Here is an 18,456-nt window from a genome sequence, read left to right on the forward strand (position 1 = left end):
AATTTTTGACTTTCAATAGAAAAAAAAGGTTACCCAATCCTCCGAAAGGGTGCATTACGAGTTTCTCTATACGGCCGTAAAGCGCTGCAAGCGCTTACTAGTCTCTCTTCTCTATATGTCCACATCTATAATGCTTAAATCTGTAAAATTAATTTTAATTCTTTATCCACAACCAAAATGTCTCTTTAACTTTATTTGTCAATTTATTTTTTAAAAACCATTATTGGAAAATTGTGTTTAAAGCTAAAAAAGTATCTGTTATATTATTTTTGGTGTAATATGAAGAAGAAGTTTAACCTATAAAGATATCTTGGAGAATACATACAGTGAATTATCATAAAACATTAGCACTTGGTGACATATTACTATCCATTGAATGGAAAAAATATTGATAGAGAAACACAATTTAATAAATTTTTCATATGAATTTTCGTCCAATTTCATAATTATTTGATTCAAATAATGTTACATCCTTTCTACTAAAAAGTATCTGAACTTTTCTTAAAAATTTCTTTTTTTTTTTTTGTTTTTTACAATTTAAACAAAATTATTTTGTCTTTTTTACAAAGTTATAAATTTATAGTATTTAATAAATTTAGTTAACGAAAATGAATACTAAACACGTAGATACTGTTGAAAGTGGAGAGGATGTAAATAATTTTCGCAGTTGTAGAGATCTTAGTGACATAATTCCATTATATTCAGCTAAAGGTCTTTATTTAAAACCAATTGCTAAAATAAATATATCCGTCAATCTTCCCCAACTAAAGACACCAGGTAAAAGGTCAAAAAATAATTTTTCTAAATACTTTTATTTTAAGAATGAAATAAAAAAGACAAAACTTAAACTTGATAAACTACATGCTTTCATATAACATAATTTCTAATCTACATTGAATAACAACAAATCTTTTATTATTTCCTGAGTAAATTGATAATTGAAAATTTTACCAAATAAACATTTATTATTGAATCAGTAATTTGAATAAATATTTATTATTTTGCAATGTTATAATTTATAAATAACAAAAAATAAAAGAAACTATTGTGTCAAATGATCAATAAATAAAAGTCATCGATTCAATTATTATTTTTATTTGGTAATCTATGAATACAGTAGGTTTTACAGCACATTACTACAATATCAATAGGAAAAACACTATCAACATGGGAAATTATGGAGAAGATACGACTACTTGTACGTCCCGACGAATTTGCATCATTGAAAGTGACCAAAAGTACATTAGAATTTTTGAGATTGGAAGCCGATTTAACAGACAAATGCCGACTTGCACAAGTTATAGCACGATTAGAAGGTCAACGCTTAAATCTCACTGGTTTCGTCAACGTTTTAAAAGTTCGAGCTGTAGAAACCAAGGATGATTTTCCAACAAAACATACCTGGGATTCATTTTTTCGAGATGCGAAACATATGAATGAACTCAAGCCTGGAGAAAGGCCTGATACCGTTCATATCAGTGGACTTCCTATAAAATGGTTTAGTGAAAATGATGAAAAAATCCCAAGTGAATCAATAATTATGAATATTTTCAAAAAATGGGGTAATGTGAGAAGAATTGATATCCCTGTTGCTGATCCATACAGACCAAGGATGAAATTAAGTAACGGTATTCAAAAATACAACTTTGGTAATGAATTATTTTTCGATGTTTACATTCAATATTATGAATATGTTGATTTTGTTAAACTTATGGATTCACTTCGAGGAATGAAAATTTTGAAAAAGAGTGGCGATAAATATTTTACGACACTAATAAAGGTAACTTTCATTTTTCATATTATTTATATGCTAAGCTGCCATTTAAATATTTTTTATTAAAAAACATAATTTTAGGTTGATTTTGATAAATCAAAACATATGAGTGATAATTCTGTATCGTATCGTGATTTTGAAAGAAAACGACTGATTGCACAGGACAATTTAGCTTCTGAAAAATTAAGAAAGAAGGAAGAAGCCGAAGCGAAATTAAAAGAAAAACAAAAGTAAGAAAAATTTTATTTAAAATGTTACGTAACAGTTATTAAAATTAAAATGGTTTAATGTCTAAATTGAAAATTCTATCAATTATTTATTATAATTTCAAGTGAGTTATTGATGAAATTAATTTTGTAGAAAAAAAGAAGCAGCTGATAAAGAAGCAAAATATGAACGAAGAAAAAAAAGAGAAGAGAAAAGAAAAAGAAAGGCTTTAACAAAGTTTAGAAAACAGGAAGAAGATAAGGTTTCTATGAAAATTGCAAGAGAAGAACAAAAATTGATAAAAGCTCAAAGACAATTAGAAAGTATTAGATTATTGGATGAATTATTCGATAGAATTAAAGTACGTCACTAATCACAACTGTATAATTAATAAATTACGTAAAATGATAGAGATATATATAAATATTTTTTTCCATTTTAGATTAAAGTAGAAAAAGGAGAAATCATTTTAGGCGATAAAACTTCATCTAATAAAGATTTTATAGAACAAAAATTTGAAAAAGTTATAAATAATAATGACAAAGTTACAGGAAAAAAAGATAAAAAATCGAAGAAAAAAAAATCAAAAACAGAAAAAAAAAAGAAAGTATGTAATTTTTAAATCAATCTTTACAATTTTTCGAAATTTCATATTCTTTGCCATCTATATGTCAATTTTTTTCAGAAAAAAGGAAAAAAAAATTCTAATAATCCAAGTGATGATTCTAGTACTGAAGAAAGTAGTAAAAAAAATATAGGTATTCCAGGAACCAGTACATCTACTTCTTTCACAGGTGATAAATATGTTGATTTTTTTTTTATATTAATTACATAATTTTATTATATTTTTAGTAAGACTTTGATATAAGAATTGATAAAATTTAATCATTAGACCATAAGAAGATAAAATTAATATAATTAATGCTTTTTATATAGGCACATCTGGAGTGGGTCCAAATCTTGGTTTTCCATTATATTCACAATTTCCTCAACCTTGGTTTTACGATGCAGCAGCTATGATGTTTCCTCCTATGACACGAGGAAGAAGCTCTATGAATCGATACATGCGTGGAAGAGGTAGAATTGCATTTTCTGGCAGAAGAGGACGTGGATTACGTTCAGTGAATCTTTTTAATCCTCATGTGTACAATGAACAATACTATAAATATTTTGCAAGATTAGCAGGCGTTGATACTTATGATAGTGAATATTCAAGTTCAAGATCTCGAAGTCGAGATAGATCAAAATCACGATCAAGATCGAGATCAAAAAGTAATAAAAAAATTAAAAAACGTAAAAATGTAAGTAGAAGTCACAGTTCAAGTCCACGTAGATCAAGATTGAGAAGACATAGAAGGACAACTTCAAGATCTAGTACAAGATCTCGATCTCGATCTCGATATGTCAAGTCAAGAAGCTCTAGATCTCTATCACAATCTAGATCTAGATCAAGATCTAGGAGTAATTCAACATTAAAAAGCAATAGAAGAAAACGAAGTCGATCGAAAGTAAGAATTACAAGAGCAAAATCAAGATCTCTAACTCCTAAAAAACGATCACGAAGTAAATCATGGTCAATGCCAAAATCACCACGACAAAGAAAGTGTTCATGGTCTAAAGTAGTAGATGATGTGGATCAAAATATAAAAGATACAGTTGTAACTAATAAATAAGTTATATATTTTTTTTGTAATTAATTTTGTATATTACAATAATTGTGTAAAATAAATATTTCATATTTATATAATGTTTTATATAAAAAATTTGAAATCTGGTCATAAATGATTAATTCAATAATATAAATAAAATTAAAAAAAAAACGAATTTATTTGTAAATATTTTTCAATATATTTCATTATAAAAATTAAAAAATTCATAATTTATTGTTTCTTGAGTGAATAATTTTTCATTACTAACAAAAAATCAGTAAACAAACAATATTGGGCCATTATGTATGTCTAATAAATTATGATAAATTGTTAATCAGCCAATTTCATTAATTACAATTACATATGAAATAAAAATTGGCTTTATTTAAGAAAAAAAATTAAAAATTAATTGCAATATTTAGAAAGTTTACTTATATAAATATCTGTATTCGATTATAAACTATCAAAAGTTCAGTCTTTCTCTGATTACAGAGATTGACATTCAAAACATGAACATGCAGCTGGAACATAAATTTTTTTTGGCAACATTTGTTTATCTTCACATATGAGATTGATATTAATCTCTTTCATTTTTGTTGGTTTACAACATTGACAATTTATTTCCTGAATACCAGTTGCTAGAAAAAATGAATCAAGAATACACATAAAAATGACTTACATATTGAAACAAAAACAATAATATAATTAAAACAAACTTACAAGAATTAAAATATGTAGATGAACTACATGTTCCATGGCACTCAGTAATTCCATCAATTGCTTGAAAATTATGACATATTCCGTGTTTTCCTCTTTTTTCAGATATTATTCCTATTGTTGAATCTGGTTCAAGGACTTCAACCAGACAAAGTTCTAGAACAAAAGACATATAATTTATTTAAAAAAAAATGTCACAATAAAACGTAGAAACTACTATAGTATAAACTATATATTTTTATTACTTTGATAATTTGATATTGTCGCATTGCATATATCACAGCATCCATTATTATAAATATTTTCCAACGGACATGATGAAACATCTTGACATACCGGCAAACTTACACTGACAATAAACTGTAAATATGAATTGATTATATTAGAATTTAATTATCGATCAAATTAGGATTAATACACTCATTATTATCGATTTAAAAAATTATTGACATTAAATTTTTTACCTGATCATTATGATATTGACATTCGTATCTTGTACAATTATCTTTTGAAAACCAGATTGAATGAGGTTTATATAATATACCTTCATACACACAAAATAATTGTTTACATTTTCCACAACATTGTCCTTCTTCAGGATTTTGATATTCCCAGCCCTTACAGTATGATTTTTTATAATATTTTCATTCCATTTAAAAAAATTTATACATGAATATGAATAAAGAAATATTTTTACTTACAAATTCGCAACTCGTGTTACAATTCTGAACAGTTTTTTGAATTTCAACTTTTTCATTATCTATTACAACACAATTTTCTATTAAACAATCGTTAAGTTCATTTTTCCAACTCCTTCCAGGTTTATAAATTTTGCCATTAGCTTTGCAAGCTTTGCGAATATATGTAGGACAACAGTTCCCACTAATATAGACCGTTTCAATTATATATTTTTCATTTTCTAATGGATCAAGTCTGTTGCATTGAACAATTGATTCTTTTATTTGAGTCTAAAAAAAATAATTATTTTAATGACATAAATTAATTAAAATGTTAAAAGTATTCATCTGAATATTTTATAAAATATTGTTTTTTTTTTTTTAATTTTCCACAACATAGAATTACTTGATACATTTTAATATACAATTTTATACATATATATAAATATAAAATATTTACACTTACATGATTATCATGATCCAAAAGGCATTCATAAGAAATACAGAAATCGTCAGAATGCCATTTTTCACCAATAGCTTTCAATGTATCATTTACAGCGCAAGATGTAGCAACACATTCTCCACAACAACGAGAACCTCCGTTGTTAGATGATTTATATTCAAATCCTTTTTTACATAAACTTCGACACGGTTGATAGAACAACTTCTTTTCTATTCCATAAGATGTATTTTCACATTTGATTGTAACACATGAATCATTCGTATCTGAATGCCATTCTTCTCCAACCTAATTTAGAAGATAAAATTTTTAATAACATGTCATTGCAATAATAATAATAAAAAAAATAACAATACTAATAGAAAGAATTTTTACATTAATTATTTTTTCATTATCTTTACAAGCAAATCGTTCAATTTGCGGGCAACATTGATCAGTAATAATATTTTCTTTCAATGCATAATCATTAGAGTCTGGATGATTTTTAAGATTCAAACATTCAGTTGTTACACAAACTGCTGTAGGATATTTATTTAAAGATTTTTCACATGTACAAACATTACAAGGTCCATCTTTCCATGTTTCATTAATTTGCATTACAATTACTTTCTCATCATTGATATTATCAATTACTGGTGTATATAGACAAACATTCTGTTTCGGCTCTAAAATAAAATAAGTTTACGTAATGTGTTCAACAAAGAGAAAAATTAATAACAATATATTTAAATTGAAATTATATTGTAATAAAATATATATGTATAATTGAAAAAATCATTACCACAATTATAAATAGAACAGCAACCATTTGGAATCTGAGAAACTTTTAAATCATGATACTCTGGACATTTTGGTGGTAATGGGCAAGTTTCTGGTTGACAAACGAGAGTAGATCTTGGACAACATCCCGTAGTATTTACAATTAAAGTATATCCTTCTTGATAATTTTCTTTTTCAACTTCTGTCGAGATATTGTCTATTATTAAAGGGCACTCTTCTAATGGTAAACATTCTGAAAATTTAAAAATTAAATTGAGCTGAGTTGTTTCACGTTTAAAATTTTAAATACTGTTGATACTTACGACAAATAAATTTCTGACAACCATCATTATCAATTATTAATTTCATCGTTTGTCCATAACCACATTCAGGTTGTTGAGGTTCAACACATGTTGGTGGAGAATTTGTCGGAATAGGAACTTAAATCAGAATTAATTTATTTTATAATTATATCACCTAAATATACCTACTGGTATTCGACTTTTAGAGTCATATTTTCTGAAGACAACTAGTTTTTTTTTCTATTTATGACTTCTAAAAAACGTCAACCAACTAATTATTAAAATAAAATTATTTACCACACAGATATTTTATGCAGCATTCGTTCTCCGTTCCAGGAACAGCCATTGGAGTAAAATTTGGTTCACAAATAGCATCAAGTGCTTGACACTCTTTTCTCTCACAATTAACAACTTTATTATAACAATAACATGAAGTACATTTATCTATATTCCAAACGTCACCATCAACATGTCCTTGATCATCACAAATGAAACAATCTTTTTCAGGAATACAAGAACTATTATGAAGAACAAAATTTTCCGGACAGAAACATCCTTCCATATTATTATTATCATTACATTTATATTCTTCTGTCTGTATAATATCATTCAAATTGTTACAAGTTTTAGGACAAGATCCACAAGGTTGATATTCTAAGTAATTTGGGCAATCAAATGGACAAAGATTATTGGTTCTCCATTTCGGACATACACCAACCTCTCTGCATTTTTGAGCATAATATTCTAAATCACCACAAATATTTCCGTGTTCACATAAAGTATAATGACAAGATTGTAAAAATGGTTGAGGGTCTATTAAAGCATGACAATGACCAAAAGTATCAACATTAAGAAGAATTTGACATGGATCGTCATTTAAAACTGGTAGTGTACAATTGTTTTCTGGTTGAATTGAGCAATCTTCACTATCCGAAAATCGGACTTGAGGCATTCCAATAGCTAACCAACTAGCACCAAATTCATCAACATTTTTGGTCAATTCTCCATTAGATTTAATAAATTCTTCGTCATTATCATTATTTAAATTACAAGTTCCACAAAGTCCTTCTATTGCACCACCAAAAATATGCGATGACAAGCTGATTATAAATGCAAAATTATGCCAATAAGTAATTATTTCTAATTGTATTGCTGGTATTAATAAAGTAATGTCCTCGTTGTCAGCTTTGCTTAAACTCATCCAAGTATTTTTAAATGGAATTTTTAATGGTTCTCCATCTAAAGTACTAATAAAATTCTTAATATAAGATTTTTGTTCTATTTGTAAAAAATGTCCTTTGTATAAAACACTTAACGCCTCAGTACAAATTCCTTTAGAACATGGTATATTAGTTATAAGAATTTGATAAGTATGATTATCTACTTTGTTACTTGTATGTTTGATGGTATCTTGTGATAATATATATGTACAATTTCCCATAAAAGTGAAATTTTTTCCATTAAAATTAATTAAATTAGAATTTCCAAAACTATTGCACTTACAATCACGACATTCTGATGCGGTGATGCACAAATTATCATTACGAATTAAATTATCAGGACAAAAACATCCAGAAAAGCAAACGTCCATTATAGGACAAGGATCTACTTCTTGCAGATTTCGACAGGTCATTTCACATTTATTCCGGAAACAGTCCTTGTAAATAAAAGGTGATGGACAATAAACTGGACAATTGTGAATACTTCTCCATATTGATAAATCAAAAGTAAAATCTCTCGATTGACATTCGGCTGTAAATGAGTTCAATGCACGACATCGGCAATCATCAACCGTTTTATTTTCGTTTAAACAAATACATGTTGTCTCCAAACAACGTGAAATATATTTGTCTATATCCAGTACATTATGACACATGCTAAATGATCTATCCTTTAATGTATTACAAATTATTTTAGATTTATCCAGAGTAGATAATGGACAATTTTGTCGTTCACACTCAGGAGTTCCATCCATTGCCCAACTATCACCAAATTCTTTCGTTGTTAAAGCTTGACTTCCATCGGGTTTTTGTTTATCATTTTCAGCTAACTTATCATAATATCCACATAAACCATCAACATGATGAACTAAAGTTTCAGGTATTCCAATTTTAACATTTAAATTTTCGTCCCATATGATCCAAAATTGATAAGTATATGAAGTAAAGTGAATAAAATTTCCAATTGTGCATATTTTAAAACTTGTGTAACGATTTTTAAGGAAATCCAATTGTTGTTGAGTATAGGTATATTCATTAATATCAACATTCATATTCGAATGTAAAACGATCACATCGTTATCTATTACTATTGCAAGAACTTTAGTACATGAATCATTTTGTCGGGTACAATGTTTTTCCACTAAAATTAAAATATTATATTATATTATTAAATAACATTTAATTAATATGCAAATTTTATCGTAAATAATAAATAAATTCTCTATAATACTAAATACTTACAAGTAATATACCATAAATTATGAAACATTTCCCGTACCAAAATATGATTGCAAATATCATATTTATATTCTAAATTATCAAATGTATTGAATGTCCTTCCAACAACATTACAAATATTTTCCTTTGGCAATAATGGTTTGCATGTATACTTTGGACATGGTACTAATTCATACATACTTGTTGGTTCATAAATAATTTGATAATTAGAAGGGCATTGAATTTTAGGGCATTCATTTGAAGATTTATTCACAACATCGTAATCCGATGAAAAATGGTGTGGTTTACAAGAAAATTGTGGACATTTTACATTATAATTTAAATCATTTTCATAATTAATATTTTCTCTGAAAAAAAATAAAGAATACACGAATGAATTACTGAATAAATAATAATAATACTCTTAAAATTATATGTATATTCTTACTTTTTGCGAGGTTCTTTAGTAATTCGTTGAATATTTTTGGTTCCTCTATCTCTAATTATTCGACTATTTGATGAAGAATAATGTGTATATTGAATTTTTGATGATTCTGAAAGAATCGGTTTGTATCCTGGAGGACAAATAGGCTTTTCACACTCGAATTTTGTTACTGTAAATATAAAGAAGAAAAAAATTCATAATATATAATTTATTATCTATATAGTATACTCACAAAAAAAAATTTCGTTACCATTTTTAATTTCAGTAGTAGTTACAACAACCATTGTTGTAGAATTTTTTGTCATATTATTACTTATTTCTTCAACTTCATTTGTACAATTTGTTTCGTCATCAAGACAATCTTTAACACCGTTACACCATGCAGATTTTTCAATACATACATTAGTTGATGAACAATATAAAGTGTCTATTGGACATGGTTTACAAGAACAACCACATAATTCAGTAACAACAGATTGCATGTTTCCGTCATTACATGGTGGGCATATTTTTAAATGGCATTCAGGAATACCTCCCATAGCACATAAACATTTTCGGCAATCATTAGTTTCAAAACTTGTACCAACAGAATACAATACATTCTCTACTACACATGGGCACTGTTGTTTTTCAACACAAAATTCACCATTCCACCAAAGTGCATTACTACATTTACAGTCAATATTTTCTAATGATTTTTCAAACACTCCATGGCAAATATTACACTTTGATTTAAATTCTACAATTTTAATTGGATGAATTTGCTTGATTGGTGCTAGAAAGAATTAACGTAAATAAATTATTGTAAATAAATAAAAATTGTAATTCGATTATAAATATGTTTTATACTTACAATATGGAATAAAACATCCTAAAATTTCAACTTTTAGTCCGATATGATTGTGCCATTTTACTGGTTGAATTTTCAAGAAGCGTGCACTGATAGGTTTATCAAAATAATTTATTCTAACAGTTACATCGTCGAAATTTCCAAAATATATTTTCTTATTTCCAAGTTCATCTACTATAGGATTCCAATGATAAATATCATTGCCATAAAATACTTTATATGCAACTGTCCAAATATCATTTAGACCTTTTATCATAATACCCGTAAGATTACGATTTTGTAAAAAGTCAAACTGTATATATTGATGTGGATTATCCAATACAGGTTGCCATATCTTTGTAGATGATAATTGAAGATTAGAAATAAGATTTTCATATGACGACGATGCTGTAATTTGTTCCTCAGACATAAAGCCATCATCCAATCCCATAGAATCATTACAAATTGGCTTATTTTTATTTTCTTCATAAATATATGAATATGCTGTACTCAATAGTGATTCTATTTTCGTTGACATATGTTCAATAGTTGTTATAGATGACAAAGTAGTGGGATTTACGTTTTTAGTGGATGATATATTTTCACATCCGAGTGATTTGTCACAAGTATAATAATTACTTAAACATTGACAGAGTTCACATTCTGATTCAGTAACTACTATACCTGGTTTAATAATTGTATTATTATGAGTAATACACGGACAATCAAAAATATCAACACAATTATGAGAATCTCGCCAAAATTTATGTGACGGACAATTAGAATATTCAGTTTCATTTACACAACCGGGTACACAACTTAAATCTGAGGAACATAAATTTTGTTCAACTAAAATATGATAATAATTAGAACATGTTTGATTACATTTTATGGCACATTCATTCCATATCTCTCCTTCTTGGCAATCATTTGGAATTTCAGTTATTTTCTTCATCTGACCACATTCAGGTCGTAATTTAATTACATTATATGGCCAATCACATGTTTGCGTTTCCGAATTATACATGGTACCTATTCCACATATTTTTTCAACCAATTTCGTACCAGTTAATGTAGAAATACACTGATAAAATGAATGACAATCAGTTAAATGTGGTTGATTTGGATATTTAATATCACAATTATCCGTTAATGGTTTGGTAATAAAAGTAGATGAAACAGTAGTAGAAGTTAAATATGGACTTGTTGAAATAATTGGAAGATATTGATTATTGCATTGACATAAAACTCTAATTTCAAAATCTTCACAAGGTAGTATATTATTATTTGATTGGCAAACTAATCCATATTCCATATTACATTCGACATTTAAACCTGTCTCTTTTGATAGTTTATGACTACCAACGGTTCTACATTCAATATCAATCATTTCTTCCTTGGAGCAACGAGTTGAATTTTCTAAATTAAGAAGATCTAATATTGAAGGTAAAGATTCTACGTCTGTAAATATCATCTTTTCCGACTTATTATTTTGTAATAATTGATAATTATTTTTATTTATCCAATTAGTCCATCCATCAATACATTTTATTGGTTCTTCCATAGGAACAGTTGTTAATTCGATTGATTTCATCGACTGACAAGGAACTCCATTACATACCAATTTCTTTCTACTGCAAAAACACGTATGACATGCATCACTACTAACTTGATCACCTTCATAGTATACAATTCCACTGATATTACTACAAAATGGTTTACATGATATTTTAGGAACACATTCGTTTGAACTACTGTTTCGATAGACTTCACCTTCAGGACAAAATTTCAATGTACAACCTTCGACACAAGTATCTTGAGTACACAAAGATATATCTTGATTGTTAATCAATAAATTATCACAAGTTTGGTGAGGACAAGCTGAAATACATGGAGAATATATACTGCAATTTTCATCACATTGTATAGGACATAATTCTTGAGATCTCCATTTTAATGGAATTCCTTTTTCATTACATTCATATGCATAAGCAGCGAGAGCCGTACATAGACACTCACAATCACCTCCTTCATCACAACCACAAGTATCAAATATACATTGTTGAATATACGGTTCAATATTGACTTCAGAATGGCACGATTGAAATAAAGAACTTTTTAGAATTCCACACTTTTCAATTGCCCAAACTTTTCGTTCTGGATGAAGAACACAAGTATCAGTAGTATTCATTGGTTCTGGACAATAACTATCTTCTTTCCACGAATCTCCAAATATACGAGCTGATACTTCTGATATACCTCCAGAAGGAGTTTTAAAATCATCTTCATTATTATCATTATAATCACCACATAGACCTTGAGTTCGACCTTTCCATTTTGGATCTAATTTTATATAAACACGAGTTCCTTGATCCCATTGTAAAACTAATCCTAAAGTTGGTATATCTAAGAAAATATATAGTCCAACTTTCCGAATAAATATTTTTTCATATGAAATTTTTGATATAGGCTTTCCTCTAGTTAACGTAATACATTCTTTATTATCAGCATCAATTATGCATAGAGTAACTGATTTAGAACAGGATACTCCAGCACTTCCACAAGGAACATTTTGAATGGATACGTAAAAATTTTCAAAATTACCAAGACTGCCTTTCACCAATACATAATTACATATTCCTTGAAAATCATATGTTTTATCATCAAATGTTTTATAATGTGAATCACCCCAAGCTGAACAAATACCACGACAAATTTTTTCAGTACATTTCCAATTTCCACTTATACATGTACATGTATTACAGTCTTCTTGGATAATAGCACCTTCATCAAAACTTTTTCCACCATGATAACAAGGACACATTTTTTGTTCAACACAAATTCCATTTAAAGGATTCAAAACGTAACCCTTTTTACAAATACAACCTGGTCGACAAATCACTGGACTATGCTGATTAATATATTCGTGCATATTTCGACAAGTTTTTGGTTCTTCAGGTTCACAATAAGTAGCTTCTAGATTTTTAGTAGCACTACAAAGTGTTTTTAAATCAGTCATCTTAGGATATTCATTGATTTCCTCTAATGTTGCTGGATGACATGTCCAAATTCCACCACCACACGTACATAATTCTTCACTTTTACGTCCTGGCCGAATTTCTCTATATCCTGCATTATATTCTATTCCATTGTATTGACAAGGACATTGTCCAATTAAAATACATTCACCTTGTGAATTCAAAGTTTGTCCTTCAGGACAATTACAACCTTCAATGCATTCTTGATGACAGTCTTGAAAAAATGAAATATCATAACAAGATCTTGTACAACTATTTCCGCAAATTTGATATTTTTGACCATTTGGACAATGTAGTTGACATTCTTCAAATTGAGTTCTCCAAAAAATTTTAATTCCACTATTAGCACACTCTCTAGCATAAGCTGCAAAATTAGGACATAAACATCGATCAATACTTGATTCGCAAGCACACATATCATATTTGCAATCTTGATAAAATTGTTCCGGATCTACGTGCCAATGACAATCCGAAAAAGAGGTCTCAAAAATTCTAGAACAATATTTTTCTGCTATTACATGTCTTTCAGGATTTTTATCACAAGGATGTGTGAATTCTATTTTTGAGAGATCATTACATTGCTCACTTGTTTTCCACTTATTTGCAAAAGAAATTATAGATTGTTCTACATCTCCAAAAGGAGTTAAAAAATCATCTTTTTGATTTCCATTAAATGTTCCGCATAAGCCCTTAGTTTTACCTATATAAAATAAATAGAGAAAAGACAATAGATTTGAAAATACTATAAAATATTCTTTAAATAAATTAAAAACTTATTAATAATAATAAAAATAATACTTACCACGGAATCCCGGTGGAATAGTAATGTAAATTCGTGAAATTCCATCCCACCAAATTTCAATACCATTAGGTGTATTTACTACAATAAATATACTACTTGCCACTCGAACCTTAGCTCCAAATACAGACAAAGGAAGTTTTGTTACGTCCTCACCGTCTATTAAAACTTGATGATTTTGTTTTAATTTGATAAAATGATTTTCAAGACGAATTGTAACAGATTTTGTACATGATGGCTGATCCATTGATGTTAACTTGGACAAACCCATACTCTAAACAATAATATTTGATACATATTCTATTAATTTTATTGATTTATTTAATTTAAAGCTTACCTCAGAAATTCCACCAGAACATGCTATATTTTCAGTTTCAATACTATAATTATCTCCTTTAACTAAATAATAATTACATTTTCCCATAAAATCAAAATGTTTCTTATCAAATGTAACATAATGTGGATCACCAATTGCTGCACATGTTGCACGACACGTTACTTCTGTACAAATCCATTTACCAGAAGAACACGTACAAGTATTACAATTTTTTGAAATTGATGATCCAGGTTTAAATAATTTTCCACGCAAAGTACATGGACATTCATCGATTGAAATACACTTATCTTTATGAAGAACAGTATTATTTGGACAATAACAACCCTCTTCACAATAAAAATTATCAGTTGTTAATTCAGAAAATTGAGTATTACAAGACAATTGTTTCTGGGGTCCACATGATTTATATATCCTACCTCCTGTACATTCCATTGCTAAAAAAAATTATTATTATATTAATATTATTAAATAACTAATTGTAATAAAATAAAAAAATTATTACTTACGGCATAAATTATCAAATCGCCAATCAATAGATTGTATTAATTGATCATGAAAACATTGACGAACATAAATATTCATTGTTTCACAAGCACATTTTTTCTTATCGTTCTCTTTGCAATGACAAAAATCTAATTCACACGTATGATAGAATGGCATTGAAGAGATGCTTTTAGAACAAACTTGAAATCGTTGATCAAGAAATAGTTTAGTACAAAAATGTTTTGCTTCAGTTTCAATATTTTCTTTTGAAGTACAAGTAGATGTAGGATCAATACTTTCATCACAAATCTCTAGAATATTTAAATATTGTATTATTAGTATTATAAATAATAATATTATATTAAATTAATATGACAATACCTTCAATATTTAAAACTTTCCACGACGAAATAAAAGTTGTAATACTTTTGGGATAAGTTAAATCTCTATCAATTATATCATCATTGGGATCTCCATTCATTCTGCCACACAATCCAGCAGTTCTATTCCATAGAGATGCTGATAATTTTACTTCCACAAAGAGTTTACCATCCCATTTGATATTTAATCCAACAAAATCTAATGATACTAATACAAAGTGTGCAGACATTTTAACTTGCATTCCAAGTAATTGACTTGGAATAGGTAAAATTTTTTTAGATGTTCGAAATTCAGGATAACCATAATCATTCAAGTGTAAAATATATTCATCTTTTTGTAAGAAAATTTTCAAAATTCTATGACAATTATTTCCATTGTTACAACCTTGACTGTTTTGTATTGTAATCATAAAAATTTTATTTTGAATTTCTTGAACTAGTGTATAGGTACAATTACTATCAAAAGTGTATATTGCACCATCAAATGTTTTAAAATGAATTCCACCCCAAGTAAAACATACTTTTGACTCCAATGAATTTTTTGTCATTTTCGTGTCTTTATGAATGAATTTCAATTCAGTTTTATCATTTGAAAAATGATTAAATACTCCTTCCTTTATTACCAAAAATAAATGATAAAATTTATAAATAAATGTAAATAATTAATTAATTGATTACTTTTTTGATTTTAAAATATTTACCATGCCATTTTTTGTTTCATGAAAATTTGCATTTGATAATGAAATTCCTTCTATAGTCCATGAATGATTAGAAATTTTATAAAAAGTATTTTTAATATTTTCTATTGGAATTATTTGAAAATCTTCTGTTACTTGACACTGTGGAATCGGTTGTGGTTCAAAAATTCCTGTTTCATAGGAACAAATATATTTGGAAGCTGGCGGTGATGTAAAATTTACTCCGATTGGACAATTTAGTGTACAAGAGAATATATTTTCATCACCATTACATTCATAACCGCCATTGAAACCAAGATTTTTAGTTGAACATGCTTCTGCCACTGTAATAATATTATAAATAAGTCTATATTATCATTCTTTTTTATTATTACATACTTTTCGAATTAACATTGGCTTATACTTACAGTATTGACATTGTGGTCCTCGGAAATCATTAGGGCATTGGCATACATTTAAAGCAAGACAAATTCCTCCATTTTCACAAGGTGGTGTACATGTTGCTAAAAAAATTTAATAATTAATTATGATTACAATTAGTCGGCTATATTTAAATTAAAAGAATAATCGCAACATACGTATACAATCTGGAATTGAAACCCAATTAGATTTTGTAGGAACCCAGTTACCATTTTGACAAATTAAATTAGCAATTGATGATCCATCAGAAAATACAAACTTATTCAGACACTCGATAGTACATATTCTATGAAAAAGTAAATACATTATATAAAAATCTTTCTTATATTTTTTATTGAATAATAATTAAAATTTACTTTGTATTACAACTTCTTTGAGAATTTTGTACTGGTGGGGGATCATTTAAACAAGGTTTTTCTTCAAATTGACAACGATGTCCAGAAAAGTTTTCTAGGCATTTACATTCGTTCGGAGAAATACATATTCCATTGTTTTGACATTTAGGTAAACAAATAGCTATAAAAATATTTATCATTTTTTTTCACACAACTTTCACTAAATAATTTTTAGTTTGTATTAATTATTAGAAATAATAATAATTCAAACTTACGTTCACAATGTGGAATTGTTGTCCATTCAGTTCCAATAATTGTCCATTTTTTTTTAATACACGAAATTGTTATTTGACTTTCTCCATTAGGGAATTGATAAGCGGTTTTACAACGTGCTATACATCCACTTAAAATTTAACCAAAAAATTATTAGATTAATAAATTTATAGTATTATTAGTATATATCACTGTATATTTATTCATGGTGGATCTGTACCTTTTAGAGTAACATTTGATATCTCCATTAATTGGAACACTGGGCCAACCATTACATTGCTTATTAAAACCAAATTTGTTATTATTATAATTATCATCTTCTATGTCATGATGATTAAAATTTTCTTCAATTGATTGATAATTATTACTGTGAATAATTTTTTTCTCCTTGAATATGATGGTTTCATGTCTGAAAGAATATTTGATAGCCTAGCTAAAATTATTCCATTTTTAAACTTTATTTAAATTGAGAATAAAATATTATTAACTGACTTTTTTGTATAATCATCGGCTGAGATTATTGAAAAAATTACAATCAATGTAAAATTAATAATAATTCGAATATTTATCATTATGTATAATCAATTAAATCAATTAATCCATAAGTATATAATCAATAAAAAGCAACTATATGTATAAACGAATTATGCACATAATGATAGTAAAGTTATTTATGATTGTTCAATTAAAATTTTTTAAATAAGCCGTATTCTATTTTGAAAAGATTTTTATACGAATGATATGTGATCTACAGGAAATAAATAATTGATAAAGTTTCAAACTGCTTATGATAAATTTAATTAATTAAAAATTAGGCCAATTAAAATAATAACAGATTAAAATGTGGTTTTTTGTATAATGATAAGATTTATGGTTCTTTAATATTAGCAAATCATTATAATATTTATGATAATATACTGACATAAATGAATAAAATAGTTTTTCTATAGAACGTCATGTTAGAAAAAATGTTTAATATTTCTTATCTTAAACATTCTTTATAAAGAAATTAAATCAATTTTTTTTACTTTTGGGTCGAAAAATGTGTTTGGGTTTAAACATAAATATCAAGATAAAATTTAAATAAAAGATAATATTTTAAATGATTTTTACTGAATACATATTTTAACAAATAATTATATTGATGAAGAAAAACATTGTTTAAATTAATTTTTAGTTTCAAGAACTCAGTTTACTTAAAATCACAAAAAATACATTTTACAATTAATCACAATATTTAACTAGTACATTTCCCACTATAATATATCATCTTTTTAAGTATTAATAAAAATTTTAATCTTTATTTCAAGTATATATTACGAAAAAAATCATAATCAGATTAAAAAAGTAGCAATATTATTAACTTGATTACATTGTTACATTATTATTACTGTGGCAATGGTATGAACTTTTTTATTTTTCAAATAGTGGACAAA

General features: G+C 27.1%; 2 protein-coding genes across 2 annotated transcripts; one reads left to right on the forward strand and one right to left on the reverse strand.

Moving 5' to 3' along the window:
- Positions 1-60: 60 nt before the first annotated feature.
- Positions 61-3,720, forward strand: Xe7 (A-kinase anchor protein 17A). Its single transcript, XM_035087791.1, is given in 6 exon segments — positions 61-777; positions 1,152-1,780; positions 1,856-2,004; positions 2,135-2,342; positions 2,424-2,775; positions 2,918-3,720. Coding segments are annotated over 6 exon segments (2,244 nt in total). The 5' UTR covers positions 61-608; the 3' UTR covers positions 3,655-3,720.
- Positions 3,721-3,876: 156 nt separating this feature from the next.
- Hml (Hemolectin) lies at positions 3,877-17,544 on the reverse strand (the record flags this gene model as incomplete). The annotated part of the gene is made up of 25 exons (XM_035087681.1): positions 3,877-4,268; positions 4,351-4,503; positions 4,593-4,707; positions 4,812-4,964; positions 5,049-5,315; positions 5,491-5,772; positions 5,860-6,149; positions 6,266-6,496; positions 6,567-6,683; positions 6,843-8,906; positions 9,008-9,351; positions 9,432-9,597; positions 9,679-10,203; positions 10,282-13,995; positions 14,098-14,368; positions 14,432-14,865; positions 14,938-15,225; positions 15,296-15,908; positions 15,996-16,315; positions 16,400-16,495; positions 16,571-16,698; positions 16,769-16,928; positions 17,023-17,150; positions 17,241-17,429; positions 17,513-17,544. Coding segments are annotated over 25 exons (11,232 nt in total), but the record flags the coding sequence as incomplete, so codon positions are not given.
- Positions 17,545-18,456: the final 912 nt, after the last annotated feature.

The sequence above is a fragment of the Chelonus insularis genome, unplaced genomic scaffold (assembly GCF_013357705.1).
Source record: "Chelonus insularis isolate UGA/USDA-ARS -01 unplaced genomic scaffold, ASM1335770v1 contig_41_pilon, whole genome shotgun sequence".
In the NCBI taxonomy this organism is placed as follows: domain Eukaryota; kingdom Metazoa; phylum Arthropoda; class Insecta; order Hymenoptera; family Braconidae; genus Chelonus; species Chelonus insularis.